At 54.9% G+C, this 21,557-nt stretch overlaps 1 protein-coding gene across 1 annotated transcript in view; it reads right to left on the minus strand.

Annotated features, from left to right (window-relative positions):
• Positions 1–575: 575 nt before the first annotated feature.
• dnhd1 (dynein heavy chain domain 1) overlaps positions 576–21,557 on the minus strand; it is a 54,731-nt gene continuing 33,749 nt past the window's right edge. Inside the window, exons 18-27 of the mRNA XM_033023405.1 lie at positions 21,160–21,351; positions 20,105–20,280; positions 18,269–19,255; positions 16,494–16,668; positions 15,841–16,008; positions 14,906–15,110; positions 13,825–13,916; positions 13,411–13,557; positions 4,037–4,695; positions 576–991 (exon numbers count right to left, since the gene is read on the minus strand). Of these exons, the coding sequence (XP_032879296.1) occupies positions 647–991; positions 4,037–4,695; positions 13,411–13,557; positions 13,825–13,916; positions 14,906–15,110; positions 15,841–16,008; positions 16,494–16,668; positions 18,269–19,255; positions 20,105–20,280; positions 21,160–21,351 (3,146 nt within the window). The 3' untranslated portion in view covers positions 576–646. The remainder of the gene's footprint in view (positions 992–4,036; positions 4,696–13,410; positions 13,558–13,824; positions 13,917–14,905; positions 15,111–15,840; positions 16,009–16,493; positions 16,669–18,268; positions 19,256–20,104; positions 20,281–21,159; positions 21,352–21,557) is intronic.

Raw genomic sequence — 21,557 nt, forward strand, 5'->3', positions numbered from 1 at the left:
GGAGCCTACTACTACTACTATGCCATGCACCTGCCCACTCCCCCAACCTGTCCAAGTCATTCTGCATCCTCATAGCATCCTCCTCACAGATCACACTGCCATCCAGCTTCGTGTCATCTGCAAATTTGCTAATGTTACTTTGAATCCCTTCATCTAAATAAATAATGCATATCGCAAATAGCTGCGGTCCCAGCACCGAGCCTTGCGGTTCCCCACTAGTCACTGCCTGCCATTCCGCCTTACATCGGTAGTAGTTGATAGCTGGAACGTGCTGCCGGAGGAGGTGGTGGAGTCACATACACATGACACTGGGGAAGAGTTTGGACGGAAAGGCAGAGTATAGGATCCTAAAGCAGGCAAAATGGAGTTGTGTTGATGGGCAACAAGGCAGGCATGGACATGGTGGGTCGAATGGCCTGTTTCTGTGCTGTATGAAGGAATGAAGAAATTCTGGCCGTTGAAGCTGTGGCCTGTCTGCATGGGCAGAGATACTGAGCTCAACCTGGGTGACAATATAAGCTGCTTTACTTTCACTTTGCACGGCACAAATGACCTAACATAACCCCAGTCGCATATGCCATATAAATATATTTTAATTGCTATGTAATCAAAAATGTTATTCTGAACAGTTGGCACGGAGGTTCTCTTAGAGACTGCTGGCGATGTGAACTCGTCTCTGAGCGCACACCATCGGGTCAAGCTTTGATGCCAGGGAGATGTGCAGGATGATGTTAGTGTCGGTCAGATCCCCCACTCCGCTCTCTGCCCCCAGGTACACGGGACACTCATACTGTGGGTAGAGGGAGGGGGTGTCGGCATTCTCTGCCTCCACTGCCCTCATCCACACCGCCGGCAGGCTGCATGATTTGATGGACATCGTGTCCTGCAGGACCCCCAGCCTGCTGTCCCACAGTGCTCCGTGCAGCACCAGACCACTGATGTACACCCCCTCATCTGGCGGGCAGTGGGGGGGCAGGAAGCTGCTCAGCACCTGGAACAGAGACAACACCATCCAAGCAGTTTAGTCTTAAAGATACAGCACGGAGATAGGCCCTTCGGCCCAGCGACTTCATACCAACCATCAATAACCCATTCACACCAGCTCCGTCATCCCATTTTCTCATGCACTCCCTGCACACTAGTGGGCAGTTTACAGGGGGGGGGGGGGGGGGGGGGGGGGGGGGGGGGGGGGGGGGGGGGGGGGGGGGGCAATTAACCTACAAACCTGCACGTCTTTGGAATGTGGGAGGAAACCGGAGCACCCGGAGGAGCACGCGGTCACGGGGAGGATGTACAAACTCCACACAGACTGCACCCGAGGTCAGGATCGATCCTGCTCTCTGCACTGTGAGGCAGCAGCTCTACCCGCTGCGCTACTGCCGCCCTGAATTCTCAGCCACACACGATTCCATGGTTGGAGACTGGAGGGGAATTTGTCACCTTGTAAAGGAGGTGGGTGAGCAGCATTAGTAACAACAACTTAGGTAGAAAAAGGGTTGAGATCCTGTGGGGTGAATATAGGGAGTTGGGAAAGAGGTTACAAAGAATGATCTCAAGGGTAGCAATCTCCAGATTTCCGCAAACTCCAATGTGATCCTAATGCCAGTCACATCTTCCAAACTCCACCCCTTTCCACCTTCCACAGGGACTGCTCCCTCTGGAGCTCCTTGGATTCCTCACCCCTCCCACCCAAACCAGCACCTCCTTACTGATGATAGTAAACTGCTGATGATGATACAAAAGTGAGTGGTTTTGCAGATAGTGAAGATGGTTGTGAACGATTGCAGCAGGATCTGGATCGATTGGCCAGGTGGGCGGAGGAATGGTTGATGGAATTTAATACAGAGAAGTGTGAGGTGTTGCATTTTGGGATGTCGAACAAGGGCAGGACCTACACAGTGGATGGTAGGCCTCTGTAGTGTTGTAGAGCAGAAGGATCTAGGAGTACAGGTGCATGGTTCCTTGAAGGTCGAGTCGCAGGTAGATACGGTGGTCAAAAAGGCTTTAGGCACTTTGGCCTTCATCAGTCAGAGTATTGAGTATAGAAGTCGGGCGGTCGTGTTGCAGTTGTATGAGACGTTGGCGAGATCGCATTTAGAATATTGTGTTCCGTTCTGGGCGCCATGTTATAGGTAAGATGTTGTCAAGCTTGAAAGGGTTCAAAGAAAATTTATGAGGATGTTGCCAGGACTAGAGGGTGTGAGCTATAGGGAACGGTTGAGTAGGCTGGGCCTCTATTCCATGGAGTGCAGGAGGATGAGGGCTGATCTTATAGAGGTGTATAAAATCATGAGAGGAATAGATCGGGTAGATGCTCAGAGTCTCTTGCCCAGAGTAGGGGAATTGAGGACCAGAGGACATAGGTTTAAGGTGAAGGGGAAAAGATTTAATAGGAGTCTGAGGGATAACCTTTTCACACAAAGGGTGGTGGATGTATGGAACAAGCTGGCAGAGGAGGTAGTTGAGGCTGGGACTATTCCAATGTTTGAGAAACAGACAGGTACATGATATAGGACAGGTTTGGAGGGATATGGACTATCGGCAGGCAGGTGGGACTAGTGTGGCTGGGATACGTTGGCCAGTGTGGGCAAGTTGGGTGGAAGGACCTGTTTCCGCACTGTATCACTCTATGACCTATCCCTATACTCCGCCCTCGACTCTAGGCCGGAACCCCAAAAGTTCTTTCTGGTGAGACAGAGGTTCGCCCCCTCCAACCAGGTGAGACTTCCTCCAGGTTCACCTCCTCCAACAAGATGAGACCTCTTCCAACCTTGTCTGCTATATCCGGTGTTCCTGATGTGGCTCATAAGATCATAAGGTTATAAGTGATAGGGGCAGAATTAGGCCATTCGGCCCATCAGGTCTACCCTGCCATTGGTTGATCTATCTCTCCCTCCTAACCACATTCTCCTGCCTTCTCCCCACATACCCGGACACCCGTACTAATCAAACATCTCTATCTTTGCCTTAAAAACATCCAGTGACTTGGCCTCCACAGCCTTCTGTGGCAAAGAATTCCACAGATTCACAGTCTGTGGAATTCTCTGCCAAGGAAGGCGGTGGAGGCCAATTCACTGGATGTTTTCAAGAGTTAGATTTGGCTCTTGGGGCTAACGGAATCAGGGGATAGGGGGAGAAAGCAGGAACTGTGTACTGATTTAGATTCCCACAATGCTCCCATTAACGTCAGTCATGAGCACATTGAATGGCGGAATGAAAAAATCCTCTCTCTTATCTCACTTTCAATAGACAATGTGCAGGAATAGGCCATTCGGCCCTTCGAGCCAGCACCGCCATTCAGTGTGATCATGGCTGATCATCCCCAATCAGTACCCTGTTCCTGCCTTCTCCCCATATCCTCTGACTCCACTATCTTTAAGAGCCCTATCTCGCTCTCTCTTGAAAGTATCCAGAGAACCGGCCTCCACCGCCCTGAGGCAGAGAATTCCACAGACTCACAAGTATTTCCTCGTCTCCGTTCTAAATGGCTTACCCCTTATTCTTAAACTCCTGGTTCTGGACTCCCCCAACATCGGGAACATGTTTCCTGCCTCTAGCGTGTCCAAACACTTAACAATCTTATATGTTTCAATAAGATCTCCTCTCATCCTTCTAAACTCCAGAGTGTACAAGCCCAGCTGCTCCATTCTCTCAGCATATGACAGTCCCTCCATCCCGGGAATTAACCTGGTGAACCTACGCTGCACTCCCTCAATAGCAAGAATGTCCTTCCTCACATTCCTCACACTCGGCACCTGGGAGATACTTTACAAGAGGCCATGCCCGTCTTTACAAGAGACGAACCTGCCCGTCTTTGGGGTGTGGGAGGAAACTGCTTAAGCGTCCAGGACAGATGTCCAAGATAGACACAAATGCTGGAGTAACTGAGCGGGACAGGCAGCATCTGTGGGGAGAAGGGATATGAGGCATTGGCGATGCTGCCTGTCCCGCTCAGTTACTCCAGCATCTTGTGCCGGTGGATCGAGACCCGCGGAGGGAGCGAGGGTGTTTGGGGCCGGGAGCCGCGGGCACTCACCTGTGCGCGTACACGGTAGGTGCCGAGTGCACGCTGGTCGTCGCGGGCGCGCGCCTGGCGGAGGGCGAGCACCAGCAGCTGCGGGCGGTGGAAGGCGGACAGGTTGTAGCAGGCGGCGGGGGCGCGCACGTAGCCGTCGAGCAGCCGGGCGGTGGCGGTCACGCGCTGCAGCCAGAGCGCGAAGGGAGGGGGCCGGCGCGCGCCCCGCCACCAGGACACGGGCACGCGCCCGAGCTCCAGCGCCGTGCACAGCGGGCGCGTGCCCGGGAGGCAGGGTTGCGCGCTCCTCAGCGCGTCCACGGCGTGGCGGAGCGCGCACGCGCGGCGCTCAAGCCGCAGCCGCAGGTCCCGCCGCTCCAGCTCCACGAAGCGGCGGAGGGGGTGCGCGCTCCCGGGCGCGTGCACGTCGCTCGCCCCCGCGCCGCTCAGCTGCTCCAGGCCGTCGCCCACCAGCTGCACCACCCCGGGCGCGTCCACGTCCACCTCCACCTCCACGCGCGCTCCCGACGACTGTGAGCGCGCTAGCGCCCGGCTCGCCATCTGGGAGCGCGCCTCCTGCAGCCGCTCCCGGAGCCCGTCACCGATCCCCACCGCCGCCGTCTCCGTGCGGTTCACCATCAGCTCGATGCGTCCGTCAATGTCCGCAGCCGTCACATCACCTGCTGGATACAGCAATGGTCAACCGGGAGCGCGCATCGTGCCCGCGCGCCTGCAGCCCTCTAACTGCGTGCCCGCGCCTTCCCCACACCCGCGTGCCCGCGCCTTCCCCACTCCCGCGTAATAGAAACATAGACAGTGGGTGCAGGAGTAGGCTATTCGGTCCTTCAATATGATCATGGCTGATCATCCACAACCAGTACCCCGTTCCTACCTTCTCCCCATATCATAGCTTAGAAAATAGGTGCAGGAGTAGGCCATTCGGCCCTTCGAGCCTGCACCGCCATTCAATATGATCATGGCTGATCATCCAACTCAGTATCCTGTACCTGCCTTCTCTCCATACCCCCTGATCCCTTTAGCCACATCTAACTCCCTCTTAAATATACCCAATGAACTGGCCTCAACTACCTTCTGTGGCAGAGAATTCCAGAGATCCAGAAAAATGTTTTTCTCATCTCGGTCCTAAAAGATTTCCCCCTTATCCTTAAACTGTGACCCGTTGTTCTGGACTTCCCCAACATCGGGAACAATCTTCCTGCATCTAGCCTGTCCAACCCCTTAAGGATTTTGTAAGTTTCTATAATATCGCCCCTCAATCTTCTAAATTCTAGCGAGTACAAGCCGAGTCTATCCAGTCTTTCTTCATAAGAAAGTCCTGCCATCCCAGAAATCAGTCTGGTGAACCTTCTCCTATGGCAAGAATGTCTTTCCTCAGATTAGGAGTGTCTTTCCTCAGATATCCCTTGATTCCGTTAGCCCGAAGAACTAAATCTAACTCTCTCTTGAAAACATCCAGTGAATCGGCCTCCACTGGGTGAAGAAGTCTTTCCTCATCTCAGTCCTAAATCGCCTACCCCTTATTCTTAAACTGTGACCCCTGGTTCTGGACTCCCCCAACATGGGGACCATTCCTGCATTTAGCCTGTCCAATCCTTAAAAGATTTTATATCTTTCTATAAGATCCCGTCTCATCAGGAGTTAAAATTGGCAAAAGTAATGCTGTGGTTGTTATGGGAGATTTCAACGACTGGGAAAATCAGGTTGGTACTGGACCCTAAGAAAGGGACTTTGTAGAGTGATGGATTCTTAGAACAGCTTGTATTGGAGCCTACCAGGGAGAAGGCAATTCTGGATTTAGTGTTATGTAATGAACCGGATTTGATAAAGGACCTCGAGGTTAATGAGCCATGAGGAGGTAGTGACCATAACATGGTCAGGTTTAACTTACAATTGGAAAGGGACAAGGGTAGATCGGAGGTGTTAGTGTTACAGTTGAATAAAGGGAACTATGGGGCCATGAGGGAGGAGCTGGCCAAAGTTGACTGGATAGATACACTAGCAGGGATGACAGTGAAACAAAAATGGCAGGTATTTCTAGGAATAATACAGAAGGTGCAGGGTCAGTTCATTCCTAGGAGGAAGAAAGATTCCAAGGGGAGTAAGGGGCGACCATGGCTAACAAGGGACGTCGGGGACAGTATAAAAATAAAAGAGAAGAAGTACTACGTAGCAAAGATGAGCGGGAAGCAAAAGGATTGGGTAATGTTTAAAGAACAACAGAAGATAACCAAAAAGACAATACGGGGAGAAAAGATGAGGTACGAAGGTAAGCTAGCCACGAATATAAAGCAGGATAGTAAAAGCTTCTTTAGGTATGTGAAGAGGAAAAAAATAGTTAAGACTAAAGTTGGACCCTTGAAGACCGAAAAAGGTGAATTTATTATGGGGACCAAGGAAATGGGTTGAACAGGTACTTTGGATCTGTCTTCACTAAGGAGGACACAAACAATCTTCCTGATATAGTAGTGGCCAGAGGATCTGGGATGACGGAGGAACTGAAGGAAATCCACATTAGGCAGGAAATGGTGTTGGATAGACTGATGGGACTGAAGGCTGATAAATCCCCAGGGCCTGATGGTCTGCATCCCAGGGTACTTAAGGAAGTGGCTCTAGAAATCGTGGATGCATTGGTGATAATTTTTCAATCTTCTATAGATTCAGGATCAGTTCCTGTGGATTGGAGGGTAGCTAATGTTATCACACTTTTTAAGAAAGGCGGGGGAGAGAAAACAGGGAATTATAGACCAGTTAGCCTGACATCGGTGGTGTGGAAGATGCTGGAGTCAATTATAAAAGATGAGATAGCCGAACATTTGGATAGCAGTAACAGGATTGGTCCGAGTCAGCATGGATCTACGAAGGGGAAATCATGCTTGACTAATCTTCTGGAATTTTTTGAAGATGTAACTAGGAAAATGGACAAGGAAGAGCCAGTGGATGTGGTGTACCTGGACTTTCAGAAAACATTTGATAAGGTCCCACATAGGAGATTAGTGGGCAAAATTAGGGCACATGGTATTGGGGGTAGAGTGCTGACATGGATAGAGAAGTGGTTGGCAGACAGGAAACAAAGAGTAGGGATTAACTGGTCCCTTTCAGAATGGCAGGTGGTGACTAGTGGGCTACTGCAAGGCTCGGTACTGGGACCGCAGCTATTTACAATATCCATCAATGATTTGGATGAAGGGATTCAAAGTAACATTAGCAAATTTGCAGATGACACAAAGCTGGATGGCAGTATGAACTGGATGGCAGGATGGCAGGCGGATGCTATGAGAATGCAGGGTGACTTGGACAGGTTGGGGGAGTGGGCAGATGCATGGCAGATGAAGTTTAATGCGGATAAATGGGAGGTTATCCACTTTGGTAGCAGATTACTATCTAAATGGCGTCAATTTGGGAAAAGGGGAAGTACAACGGGATCTGGGGGTCCTTGTTCATCAGTCTATGAAAGTAAGCATGCAGGTACAGCAGGCAGTGAAGAAAGCGAATGGCATGTTGTCCTTTATAACAAGAGGAATCGAATATAGGAGCAAAGAGGTCCTTCTGCAGTTGTACAGAGCCCTAGTGATACCACACCTGGAGTATTGTGTGCAGTCTTGGTCCCCTAATTTGAGGAAGGACATTCTTGCTATTGAGGGAGGCAGCGTAGGTTTACAAGGTTAATTCCCGGGATGGCAGGACTGTCATATGCTGAGAGAATGGAACAGCTGGGCTTGTACACTCTGGAGTTTAGAAGGATGAGAGGGCATCTCATTGAAACATATAAGATTGTTAAGGGCTTGGACACGCTAGAGGCAGGAAACATGTTCCCGATGTTGGGGGAGTCCAGAACCAGGGGCCACAGTTTAAGAATAAGGAGTAAGCCATTTAGAACGGAGACGAGGAAACACTTTTTCTCACAAAGAGTGGTGAGTCTGTGGAATTCTCTGCCTCACAGGGCGGTGGAGGCAGGTTCTCTGGATGCTTTCAAGAGAGAACTTGATAGGGCTCTTAAAAATAGCGGAGTCAGGGGATATGGGGAGAAGGCAGGAACGGGGTACTGATTGGGGATGATCAGCCATGATCACATTAAATGGCGGTGCTGGCTCGAAGGGCCTGAATGGCCTACTCCTGCACCTATTGTCTATTATCTATTATTATTATCCTAAATTTCAGTGAATACAAGCCCAGTCGACCCGTTCTTTCCTCATATGTCAGTCGCGCCATCCCGGGAATTAACCTGGTGAACCTACGCTGCACTCCCTAGTGAACCTATGCTGCACAAGAATGTCCTTCCTCAAATTAGGAGACCAAAACTGCACACAATACTCCACTAGTCACTGCCTGCCATTCTTAAAAGGACCCGATAATTCCTACTCTTTGCTTCCTATCTACCAACCAGTTCTCTATCCATGTCAATGCTCTACTTCCAATACCATGTGTTCTAATTTTGCACACTAATCTCTTGTGTGGGACCTTATCAAAGGCTTTTTGAAAGTCCAGATACACCACATCTACTGGCTCTCCCTTATCCATTCTACTTGTTACATCTTCAAAAAATTCCAAAAGATTAGCCAAGCATGATTTCCACTTCATAAATCCATGCTGACTTTGACTGATCCTGTCACTGCTTTCCAAATGCGCTGCTAATTCATCTTTAATAAACGATTCAAGCATCTTCCCCACTGCCGATGTCAGGCTAACTGGTCTATAATTCCCTGTTTTCTCTCTCCCTCCTTTCTTAAAAAGTGGAGTTACATTGGCTACCCTCCAGTCCACAGGAACTGATCCAGAGTCGAGAGAACATTGGAGAATGATCACCAATGCATCCGCTTTCAGTCCCAACAGTTTACCCAACACCATTTCCTTCAGTTCCTCCCTCCCACTAGATCCTCGGCCCCCTAGTATTTCTGGGAGATTGTTCGTGTCTTCCTTTGTGAAGACAGAACCAAAGTACTTGTTTAACTGTTCTGCCATTTCCTTGTTTCCCATTATAAATTCACCTGTCTCTGATTGTAAGGGACCTACATTTGTCTTCACTAATCTTTTCCTCTTCACATATCAAAAGAAGCTTTAACCGTCAGTTTATATATTCCCCACAAGCTTTCTTTCATGCTCTATTTTCCCCCTTTGTCGTCTGTTGAGTTCTAAATTTCTCCCAGTCCTCCGGTTTGCTGCTTCCTATGGCCAATTTATATGCCTCTTCCTTGGATTTAACACTATCCTTGATTTCCCTCGTTAGCCACGGTTGAGCCACTTTCCTCGTTTTATTTTTTCGCCAGACAGGGATGAACAATTGTTGTAAGTCATCCATGCGGTCTTTAAATCTTTGCCATTGCCTCTCCACCGTCAACCCTTTAAGTACCATTTACCAGTCTATCCTAGCCAATTCCCGTCTCATACCTTCAAAGTCTCCTTTCTTTAAGTTCCGTAACCTAGTCTCTGAATCAACCGTGTCACTCTCCATCCTAATGCAGAATTCCACCATATTATGGTCACTGTTGCCCAAGGGGCTTTGCACAACAAGATCACTAACTAATCCTTCCTCATTACACAATACCCAGTCTAGGATGACCTGCCCTCTAGTCGGTTCCTCTACATATTGGTTTTTAAACCCATCCGTATACATTCCAGGAAATCCTCCCCCTCAGCGCCATTACTAATTTTGTTGGCCCAATCTATATGTAGATTAAAGTCACCCATGATAACTGCTGTACCTTTGCTACACACATCCCTCATTTCCTGCTTGATGCTATCCCCAACCTCCCTACTGCTGTTTGGTGGTCTGTATACAACTCCAACAAGCGGTTTCTGCCCTTGGTTATTTCACAGTTCTACCCATACCGATTCTACAGCATCCAAGCTAATGTCACTCCTTGCTATTGCATTAATCTCCTCTTTAACCAGCAATGCTACCCCACCTCCTCTTCCTTTCTGTCTATCCTTCCTGAATATTGAATACCCCTGCATGTTTAGCTCCCAGCCTTGGTCACCCTGGAGCCATGTTTATTTATGTCTCCGTAATCCCAACTATATCATATTCCTTAACAACTAACTGCGCATTCAATTCATCCACCTTATTACGAATGCTCCTCGCATTAAGGCACAAAGCTTTCAGGTTTACACCCCTCATTTTACAGCCCTCTGTCTCTCCGCTTGGGTTCCAATCCCCCCACCCTATGAGTTTAATCGTGACCTTTTGTGCACTCCCTTTACTCTCCCGCCCCCCCCCCCCCCCCCCCCCCCCCCACTGCGCGCCCCCGCCGTCAAACCAGAACCGCAACCCAGCGGGGCGCTCGGGTGGGATTGTGAAGAGGGGGGGGGGGGCGGATGTCGCAGGGATCGGGCGGGAAGGTGGGAGAGACTGGCTGGAGGGGACAGAAACATAGAAAAGTAGGCCATTCGGTCCTTTGAGTCAGCATCGCCATTCAATATCATGGATAATCATCTAAAATCAGTATCCTGTTCCTGCTTTTTCCCCATATCCGTTGATTCCTTTAGCCCTAAGAGCTAAATCTAACTCCTCCACTGCCTTCTGTAGCAGAGAATTCCACAGATTCACAACTCTGGGTGAAAAAATGTTCCCTCATCTCAGTCTTAAATGGCCTCCCCTTATTCTTAAACTGTGACCCCTGGTTCTGGATTCCCCAACATTTTCATGTGGGCGGTGCTTCTGGAGTCCGTCTGTCTTTTAAAAAAAAAATTTGTCCCGTTGAGTGTAGTTTGTAGTGTTTTTTTTAATTGGTTTTAACTGTGTATATGTGGGGGGTGGGGAAACTTATAAATCTCTTCCCTGTACGGATGACCCGACCTTTTCCCTGTCGGGTCTCCGTTGTCGTTGGGGCCTAGCACTGTGGAGCGGCCTCCAACCGGAACGACCTGGGGGCTCCAGTCACGGAGCCTGCGGACTTACCATTGTGGGGCTGGCCAGTTTCGGAGCGTGGAGAACGGTGGTGGCTCGCTGCTACGGCCCGACTCCGGAGCTTCGGAGGCTCCAGCCGCAGGTCTGGTGGATGGTAACACCGGGAGCTCGCGGGTCCCTGGTGGGAGACCGCTTTTCGGAGCTCCCGCAATGGCAACTTCTCCCGCCTGAATTGCGGGGTTGAAAATGACCTGGAGCGGGGCCTTACATCGCCCGGCGTGGGCTTTGACATCGGGAGAAGAATGGAGAGCAGGGGAGCGACAAGACTTTGCCTTCCATCACAGTGAGGAGGAGATTCACTGTGATGGATGTTTGTGTAAATTGTGTTGGTGTGTGTCTTGGTTATTTTCTTGTTATATGACTGCAGAAACCAAGAAACCAAATTTCGTTTGAACTTCATTTGAGGTTCAAATGACAATAAACTGTATTGTATTGTATTGTATCAGGAACATTTGTCCTGCATCTAGCCTCTACAATCCTAGAAATTTATATGTTTCTAATAGATTCCCTCTCATCCTAAATTCTAGTGAATACAAGCCCAATCGACCCATTCTCTCAGCATATGTCAATTCCGCCATCCCGGGAATTAACCTGGTGAACCTACGCTGCACTCCCTCAATAGCAAGAATGTCCTTCCTCAAATTAGGAGACCAAAACTGCACACAATACTCCACGTGAGGTCTCACTAGGACCCTGTACAACCGCTGCAGGATCTCTTTGCTCCTCCACTCAACTCCTCTTGTTATGAAGGCCAACATGCCATTAGTCTTCTTCACTGCCTGCTGTACCTGCATGTTTACTTTCAGTGACTGGTGTACAAGCACACCCAGGTCTCGTTGCACCTCCCTTTTTCCTAATCTGACACCATTCAGATAATAATCTGTCTTCTTGTTCTTGCCACCAAAGTGGATAACCTCACATTTATCCACATTATATTTCATCTGCCATTCATCTGCCCAATCACCCAACCTGTCCAAGTCACCCTGCATCCTTATAGCATCCTCATTGCAGCTTTGTGTCATCCGCAAACTTGGAGATGTCACATTTAATTCCCTCGTCTAAATCATTAATATATATTGTAAATAACTGGTATCCCAGTACTGAGCCTTGCGGCACCCCACTAGTCATTCCTTGCCATTCTGAAAAGGACCCGTTAATCCCTACTCTTTGCTTCCTGTCTGCCAACCAGTTCTCTATCCATGTCAATACCCTACCCCCAATACCATGTGCTCTAATTTTACACACTAATCTCTTGTGTGGGACCTTATCATAGGCTTTTTGAAAGTCCAGATACACCACATCCACTGGCTCTGCCTTATCCATTCTACTTGTTACATCTCTGCCTCAGAGGGCGGTGGAGGCCGGTTCTCTGGATGCTTTCAAGAGAGAACTATAGGGCTCTTAAAAATAGCTGAGTCAGGGGATATGGGGAGAAGGCAGGAACGGGGCACTGATTGGGGATGATCAGCCATAATCACATAGAATGGGCTGGCTCAAAGGGCCAAATGGCCTACTCCTGCACCTATTGTCTATTGTCTATCCTCAAAACATTCGATTTGTCGAGCATGATTTCCACTTCAAAAATCCATGCTGACTTTGACCGATCCTGCTTTCCAAATATGCTGCTGTAACATCTTTAACATAATCGACTTAAGCAGCTTCCCCACTACCGATATAAGGCTAATCTCTCTCCCTAATTTCTTAAACATTGGAGTTACATTGGCTATCCTCCAGTCCACAGGAACTGATCCAGAGTCGAGAGAACATTGGAAATTGATCACCAATGCATCCACGATTTCTAGGGCCACCTCCTTGAGTGCTCTGGGATGCAGACCATCAGGTCCTGGGGATTTATCTGCCTTCAGTCCCAGCAGTTTACCGAACATCATTTCCTGACAAATGTGGATTCCTATCTGTTCCTCCCTCCCACAAGATCCTCGGTCCCCTAGTATTTCTGAGAGATTGTTTGTGTCCTCCTTTGTGAAGACAGAACTAAAGTAGTCGTTTAACTGTTCTGCCATTTCTATGTTTCCCATTATAAATTCACCTGTTTCTGACTGTAAGGGACCTACATTTGTCTTCATTAATCTTTTTCTTATTACATATCTAAAGAAGTTTTTACAGCCAGTTTTTATATTCCCCGCGAACTTTCTTTCATACTCTATTCCCCCCCCCCCCCTTAATTAACCCCTTTGTCCTCCTCTGTTGAGTTCTAAATTTCTCCCAGTCCTCCGGTTTGCTGCTTCCTCTGGCCAATTCCTTGCATTTGACACTATCCTTGATTTCCGTTAGCCACGGGTAAGCCGGCTTCCCCTGGTCGGGGAGGGGGGGGGGGGGGGGTTAGACGTGGAGGGAAAGTGTGGGCCGCGGGGGGAGGCGGGGACTGGTCGGGAGTGGGGAGAGGGGAGGGGGACCGGGCAAGGGTAGGGAGGGCCGGGTGGGTGTGAGGGGTTGTCACGGGGCTCAGTACCCGTGCTGCAGGTGAGGCGGGTGATGAGGTTGGCGATGCCATTGCTGGAGCCGCCGCCGCAGCTGGACCGCAGGCAGTAGTGCAGGACGCTGCTCAGCGCCGCCTCGTCTCCGGTGTCTTGCAGATGTCCCCGGTACACGGCCACGTCTGTGTGTGTGGGGGGGGGAGAGAGGGGGGATGGGGAGAGAGAAAGGGGGGATGGGGGGGGGGGGGGTGGAGAGATGGGGGTGGGGAGGGGGTAGAGAGAGAGGGGAGATAAATCAATGAGAGCGCGGGGAGAGCTCCCGGCCGCGGGGACGAGCACGCGGGGCCGCGCCCGGGGCAAGGTGCGGGGCGTGGGATCCTGCTGTGCACCGCGGTCGGGCCACTCCTCGCGGGGAGGGGGAGGGGGACACGGGCCGGAGGGTCTCTCACCCACGAAGTGCTCCAGTAAACTCTCCGCGTCGCCCCACGACGCCCGCAGGTTTCTCTGGATGTCCAGAGCCGCGAACAGGTCCGACTCCGTCCTATAGGGGGCGACAAGCAGGCAGAGTGAACCCCCACCGCCATCCCCCCCCCTCCTTCACCCCACATCCTCCCCCACGCTCCATTATGCCCCTTCACCGCCCCCCATCCACACCCCCCCCATCCACACTCACCCCATCCACCCCCCCATCCACACTCACCCCATCCACCCCCCCATCCACACTCCCCCATTCACACCCCCCATCCACACTCCCCCATCTACACCGCCATCACCCATCCCCCCCATCCTCCTTTATGTCCCTTCACCCCCCCCTCCCTCCAGGGTGATAGTGGGGGGGGGGGTGTTGTTGGGGGGGGGGGGGGTGATGGTGGGGGGGGGTGGTGGTGGTGGTGGTGGGGGTGATGTTGGTGGTGGGGGTGTGATGGTGGGGGGGGTGATGGTGCTGGGGGGGGTGGTGGTGATGGTGATGGTGGTGGTGGGGGTTGGTGGTGGGGGGGATGATGTTGGTGGTGGGGGGGTGATGGTATAGTGGTGGTGGGGGGGGGTGATGGTGGGGGGGGGTGATGGTGGTGGGGTGGTGGTGATGGTGGGGGGGTGATGTTGGTGGTGGGGGGGGTGATGGTAGTGGTGGTGGGGGTGTGATGGTGGGTGGGGTGATGGTGGTGGGGTGACGGTGCTGGTGGTGGGGGGGTGATGTTGGTGTGGGGGGGGGTGATGGTAGTGGTGGTGGGGGTGTGATGGTGGTGGGGTGACGGTGGTGGTGGTGAGGGGGGGGTGGTGATGGTGGTGGGGTGACGGTGGTGGTGGTGAGGGGGGGGTGGTGATGGTGGTGGTGGTGACGGTGGTGGTGGTGTGGGGGGGGTGGTGATGGTGGTGGGGGGGTGGTGATGGTGGTGCGGGGAGGGGGGGGGGGTGATGGTAATGGGGTGACGGTAGTGGTGGTGGGGGGTGATGGTGGTGGTGTAGTGACGGTGGTGGTGGGGGGTGGTGTGATGGTGGTGTGGCGAGGGGGGGGGAGGGGTGACTCACCAGCGGTAGGTGCGCGCCTGTGTCCAGTGCCGGAACTGTTGCCGGTGTAACAGTACTGAGTGCAGGGCGCTGAGGGCAGCGAGTGGAGCGGCGGCCACACGGTCCCGGCTCACACCCTGCGCCTGTGTGTACGTCCGCTTCAACGTGTTCTGCAGCAATGAGTGCGTCTCAATCACCAGCTTCTCCGTGAACCGGCGGATGACGCCTAGACCATGGGTGGGAGCGGGTCAGAGCACGTGGCCAGCACCTCGTCCTACACTGCCCCGACCCCCAACCTCCCACCTCGACACCCCGCCGCCCACCCTCTTACCTACGGGTGATGCCTGGAACCCGGGACAGAGCATAGGGCTCGGGGCGCAGCCCCCCCCCCCCTCCCCAAGCTGTGGTCAGACCTCCTCTCCCCCTCCCCACCCCAGTGTGGGCCAGTTGCTGATGTGTGGGGTCTGTGCTGGGATCCTGCTGGGTCCAGTTCCCGGTGTGTGTGTGTGTGTGTGCTGGGATGAGTTCCCTCTGTGCTGGGACTTGCTGGTGTGCTGGGATCATGCTGGGTTCAGTTCCCAGTGTGTGTGTGTGTGTGTGTGTGTGTGTGATGGGACTTGCTGGTGTGCTGGGATCCTGCTGGGTCCAGTTCCCGGTGTGTGTGTGTGTTGGCTGCGACCACTTCCCACTGTGCTGGGACTTGCTGGTGTGCTGGGATGCTGCTGGGTCCAGTTCCCGGTGTGTGTCTGTGTTGGCTGCGACCACTTCCCACTGTGCTGGGACTTGCTGGTGTGCTGGGATGCTGCTGGGTCCAGTTCCCGGTGTGTGTGTGTGTGTGCGTGCTGGGACGAGGTCCCTCTGTGCTGGGACTTGCTGGTGTGCTGGGATCCCTGCTGGGTCCAGTTCACGGTGTGTGTGCGCAGCGCTGGGACCTGCTGGGAATCTCCTTCCCTCACCTGGCATTGAACAATCATCTTCATTGCGACAGATGAGCCAGAGGCGGAAGTCGCCGTGGACCCGTTCCCCAGACTCCATGAAAAACGTCAGCACCGGTTCCTTCACATCTTCACAGACGTAATCTGGCGCGGACGCCGAGCGCGGGGTGGCTTCAGGCAACGCGTACGCTGAAAGGAAGGAACCTTATATTGGTCAAATATGCTCAGAAGACGTGCAGGTCTGTAGGGGAATTGTCATGTAAATATTGTCCTTAGTGTGTGTAGGATAGTGTCATTGATCGCTGGGAGGTGGGGGGAGGTCGGCGCACCTCAGTCCATCAGCACCACAATGTTCCTTCACCTCTCTCCGCCTGTCCTTCCTTTGAGACTTACCGGATCCTGACGTCCACCCGTCACTCCTTCCAATGTCTGAGCGACCGCCCTCCCATCCTCCTCCCTCTCCAGTTTAAACCCGCTCCACACGGTGGCGGGACACTTGTACCTCTCCACCCTGCAGGGTGGCGATAAGCAGACACTGTCCCCGCCAATCCAACCTTCCTCCCACCCTCTCTAAAGCTCTCCCCCCCCCCCCCCCCCCCCAAGCCTGTGTTTTGGGAGCTGGGAGGTGGGTTTGCGGGCGGCCGGGGGGATATGGAGTTGCGGCCGGGACTCACCCTCTCGGGCGCTGACCAGTTGGATGAACAGACTGACGAGCCGCTCGTCCCAGCGATCCAGCAGGTGGCAGTTGTCCAGAACCAGCCAGTGGCCTTTCTGCGTGGCCATTAGCAGCGCCTCCAGAATCTCGTCCGTCTGATCCCCCGCTCCCAGCGAGATGATGCTGATTTTGTTCTGAAACAGTCGGGAAGTCACCGCCATCCTTCCCCTTGGCCCACCCTCTCTCCCTCCAACGGGCTCTCCTTCCCCTCCTCTCCTCTACAGAGGCACGGAACTGTTGGCGCAGATCACAGGCCCTTCGGCCTGACATGCCTATGCTGACCCTGACGTCTATCCACACTAATGCCTCGCCTATATTGCGCCCGTTCTTCTCCGCCATCAATAAATGGCGCAGGAAGCCGGCGGGTCAGCCAGCGTCGGGTAGGGGGTGGACAGACGACGTGTCTGGGCGGGACCCTCTCGCATAGTCATAGAGTGATACAGTGTGGAAACAGGTACGTCGGCCCAACTTGCCCACACCGGCCAACATGTCCCACCTGCCTGCGCTTGGTCCATATCCCTCCAAACCTGTCCTATCCATGTACCTGTCTAACTGTTTCTTAAACGATGGGATAGTCCCAGCCTCAACTACCTCCTCTGGCAGCTTGTTCCACACACCCATCACCCTTTAGTTACTAGCATCAGCCACTGATGTATGTATTGTTGGTGAAACGGGGCTTGTGTTGTGTGCTGTCCGGGCAGATCAGATCACGAGTGCAACAGAAAGTGCAGGTTTAAAATGTACAAGGTCTACGATGAGGTAGGTTGGAAGATCGGAACTATACTCTAGCCTATCGGAGGACCGTCCAGTAGTGTGATAACAGCAGGGAAGAAGCAGTTCCTGAGTCTGGTGGTGCGCGCTTTCAAGCTTCTGTACCTTCCGCAGGACGGGAGCAGGGAGAAGAAGGAATGACCAGGGGTGTGAGTGGTCCTTGATTATGTTGGCTGCTTTTCCCTGGCAGCGTGAAGTGTAGCTGGAGTCGGTGGTGGGGAGTGTGGTCTGTGTGACGGACTGGGCTGCGTCCACAACTCTTGCGATCTTGGGCAGAGTGGTTCTCAAACTAACAATTGCAACGTTTGGCCCATATCCCTCTAACCCTTTCCTATCCATGTCATGGAGTGATACAGCATGGAAACAGGCCCTTCGGCCCAACTTGCCACAGCGCCCAACGTGCCCCATCTACACTAATCACAGAGTGAAACAGCGTGGAAACAGGCCCTTCGGCCCAACTCGCCAACACCGGCCAACAATAGACAATAGGTACAGGAGGAGGCCATTTGGCCCTTCGAGCCAGCACCGCCATTCAATGTGATCATGGCTGATCATCCCCAATCAGTACCCCGTTCCTGCCTTCTCCCCATATCCCCTGACTCCGCAATGTCCGAGCTACACCAGTCCCATCTGCTTGCGCTTGGTCCATATCCCTCCAAACCTGTCCTATCCATGTACCTGTCCAAATCTCCTCCGGCAGATGGTTCAATACACCCACCAGCTTCTGGGTGATAAAGTTACTCCTCGTGTTTTGATTAAATCTTTCCCCGTCAGCTTCGACCAATAACCCCCAGGTGTCAGCCCCCCCTCACGCCTCCAGGGCGAGGAAACACGCGGTCAACTCTGACCCATCTCTGGCTCCACCGACCGATGGAGGGCGGCGTGGAGACGGAGACTGGGCCCTGGGGACGGCGGGCGCCGCCGTTCCACCCCCCCCCCACCCGGCCCCGGGCCGTGACTTACCTGCAGCTGGTGCTCGGTGGCCATCTGTCGGATCCAGTAGAGCGGATGGGTGGAGAGGGTGGCGGCGCTGCCGGCGGGCGTGAGGAAGAGCACGGGCACGGTGGGCCTGCTGTAGCGGTAGAGGGCGGGCACGGTGAGCCGCAGGTCACGGAGCAGAGTGCCGCCCAGGTCGCTGCTCACCAAGTCATTCATGACGGCGTCGAGCAGCGAGGGCCGGAACAGGCGCCACAGGATGGCTCTCTGGAAGACAGACAGGGTCCCGGGGCCGGGGCCAGGGCCGGGCGCGGGCCCGATCACCGTACTCGTCAGCCTGAAGTATTCTCGCCAGTGTCCCGCGTGGTGGAGCAGCGAGTGGCGGAGGTGGCGGAAGGCGGGCAGCAACTCCAGCACGGCGCAGCTCCGCCACACTGCCGGCTCCACCCATGTGGGCGGCAGCGGCCCCGAGTCCGGCTGCGAAGCGTCCAGGTCCATCCCATCCGTGCCTCGCAGGAAGAGCTCCCACTCGAGCGCCGTCAGCTGCCCCAGCGCCTTCATGTGGCCTACCACAACGAGGAAGCGGTAGAGCCGGGCGTGGCCCACCAACAAACACCAGCGGTAGTGGCCGTAGATGCTGGAGATGAGGTAGTCGGTGATATCCATGTGGTGGTCGCGCCCGGTCCCCGCTCCCGGGGGTCGCGGCCGCACTTGCTGCTTGCGGCGGGACAGGGTGACGCGCACCACCTTCATGAAGCCGGTCTTGGAGAAGTAGTAGAAGGCGTTGAGGCGGCAGATGTGGAGCAGCGCCCAGTACATCTGCGAGCCGATGTTGGAGATGACCATGTACGGGGCGTCGGCGGCGGCCGCCGCTTGGCTGGGACTCGGGCCCAGGGCCTGCAGCGTGGAGCGCAGCTCGACCTGCGTCTTGTGGCTCTCCAGCGCGTCTTCACGGATCGTGCGGTCGTGCAGCAGACTGGTGGCTGTCTGCACCACCTTGTCCATCAGCTCCTCCTGCCGGCACACGCAACGCGTCAGCGGCCCGACACACGGGGCAAGAACAAAGACACATAGAAAATAGGTGCAGGAGGAGGCCATTCGGCCCTTCGAGCCAGCACCGCCATTCATTGTGATCATGGCTGATCGTCCACTATCACTAGCCTTCTCCCCATATCCCTTGACTCCACTAGCCCCTAGAGCTCTATCTAACTCCCTCTTAAATCCATCCATTGATTTGGTACTCCACTGCCCTCTGTGGCAGGGAATTCCATAAATTCACAACTCTCTGGGTGAATACGGGGGGGGGGGGGTGGAGGGGAACACGGGGGGGTGGATGGATCACGGGGGGGGGGAGTGGAGGGAACACAGGGGGTGGTGGAGGGAACACGGGGGGGGGAGTGGAGGGAACACGGGGGGGGGGGTGGTGGAGGGAACACGGGGGGGGGGTGGAGGGGAACACGGGGGGGGGGGGTGGAGGAGAACACGGGGGGGGGGAGGGAAGACGGGGGGAGTGGAGGGAACACGGGGGGTGGGGGGGAGGGAACACGGGGGGGGGGGGGGGTGGAGGGAACACGGGGGTGGGGGGGTGGAGGGAACACGGGGGGGGGGGGTGGAGGAGAACACGGAGGGGTGGAGGAGAACACGGGGGGGGAGTGGAGGGAACACGGGCCGCTCCCACACATGCCCCCCTCTTCGCGGGCCGCCCCCCCACATGCCCCCCTCTCTTCCCGCCCCCCTCCCCCCACATGCCCCCCTCTTCCCGGGCCACCCCCCCCTCCCCCACATGCCCCCCTCTTCCCGGGCTGCCCCCCCCCCCCCCCACATCCCCCCCTTCTACCGGGCTGCCCCCCCCCCCCTTGGCACCTGCGCGACGTGCAGCTGGTGTTGCAGGTACATGATGTCCACCTGACGGGCGAGCTGCCCGTCCACCCGCTGCCGCTCGAAGTACAAAACCTCCTTGAGAATCAGCTCCTGCAGTCCCGACTCACTGATGGTCAGATCCACGCAGCGCATCCGCTTCAGCAGCGCCGGCTCCAACTCTGCCGAGAGGCGGCTCACGTTACAGCCCCTGTCTGTCCACACACCGCGGGAAGGGAAGAGCAGGTCGCCCCCGGGTCCCGCCAGTCGCCACCCCACCCCTCCCCTCCCCCCCCCCCTCCCCTCCCCTCCCCTCCGCTACCCCCCCCCCCCTGGGTCCCGCCAGTCGCCACCACCCCCGGGGCCGCACCGGTAGCCTCCGCTGCCCACCGATCCTCCAACACACACCCTTTCTTAAGGCAGAGATAGTTTCTTGATTAGTGCGGGTGTCAGAGGTTATGGGGAGAAGGCAGGAGAATGGGGTTTGGAGGGAGAGATAGATCAGCCATGATTGAATGGGGCAGTAGACTTGATGGGCCGAATGACCCCGCCCGTGTGAAGCGTGGCCGCTTCGTGGGTCTAATGGACCTGCGACCATATTGAGTTGGGGCGGGCATTTTGGGGGGCGTTGATGGGAGATGATGGAGTGAGCGGGGGGGGGGGGGGGGGGGGGGAGGGGCGGGGGTGAGAGTCGGGGGAGGGTGGCTGGGGGAATGAAGGGGGTGCGTTAGAGGTTCCGTGGGCAGCGGGACTGGCGGCCCTGGAATTAGTTGTTGTTGGCTGGAGGTCCCGGGCTGTGTGGCCTCCCCCCCTCTCCAACCCCCCCCCCCCCCCCCCCCCCCCCCCTTTACCTCTCCGCCCCCAACACATGCCTCAATACACCCCCTTCCCCCTCCCGCTCCAGTGGGAAGGTCCTGGCCACAGACGCTGACTGAGCCGCTGTGTGCTTCCTGGGGGCAGAGGGGGTGGGGGGGGGGGGGGGGGGGGGGGGGGGCATATCCAGCATTTAGGGGCGGGGCGCGCTGGGCAGAGGGGAGACCACGGAGAGGGCAGGCGTTTACCTGACTCGAACTTCTTCAGGGGCAGCGAGGTGCTGAGGTAGACCCGGAAGCCGGGCTTGATCTTGACGGGCAGCGTTTCGAAGGTTCGTTCCCAGGCCCCGGGTTCGGTGGTGCCGCTGCCGGCGAGAAGCAGCCTCGACAGCACGGGCGGGAATGGCCGCAGCTCGATGTCCGTCACCAGCACCGCCATTCCTGCGCGGGGCAAACATCTGTCAGCTGGGGCCACATCTCCCAACATCTGTCCACCGGGCAACTCCACCCAACATCTGTCCAGCATCTGCCCGCCGGGCTACTCCACACAACATCTGTCCACCGGGCTACTCAACCCAACATCTGTCCAGCATCTGTCCGCCGGGCTACTCCAATCAACATCTGTCCGCCGGGCTACTCCACCCAAC

The sequence above is a fragment of the Amblyraja radiata genome, chromosome 6 (genome assembly GCF_010909765.2).
Source record: "Amblyraja radiata isolate CabotCenter1 chromosome 6, sAmbRad1.1.pri, whole genome shotgun sequence".
Taxonomy (NCBI): Eukaryota; Metazoa; Chordata; class Chondrichthyes; order Rajiformes; family Rajidae; genus Amblyraja; species Amblyraja radiata.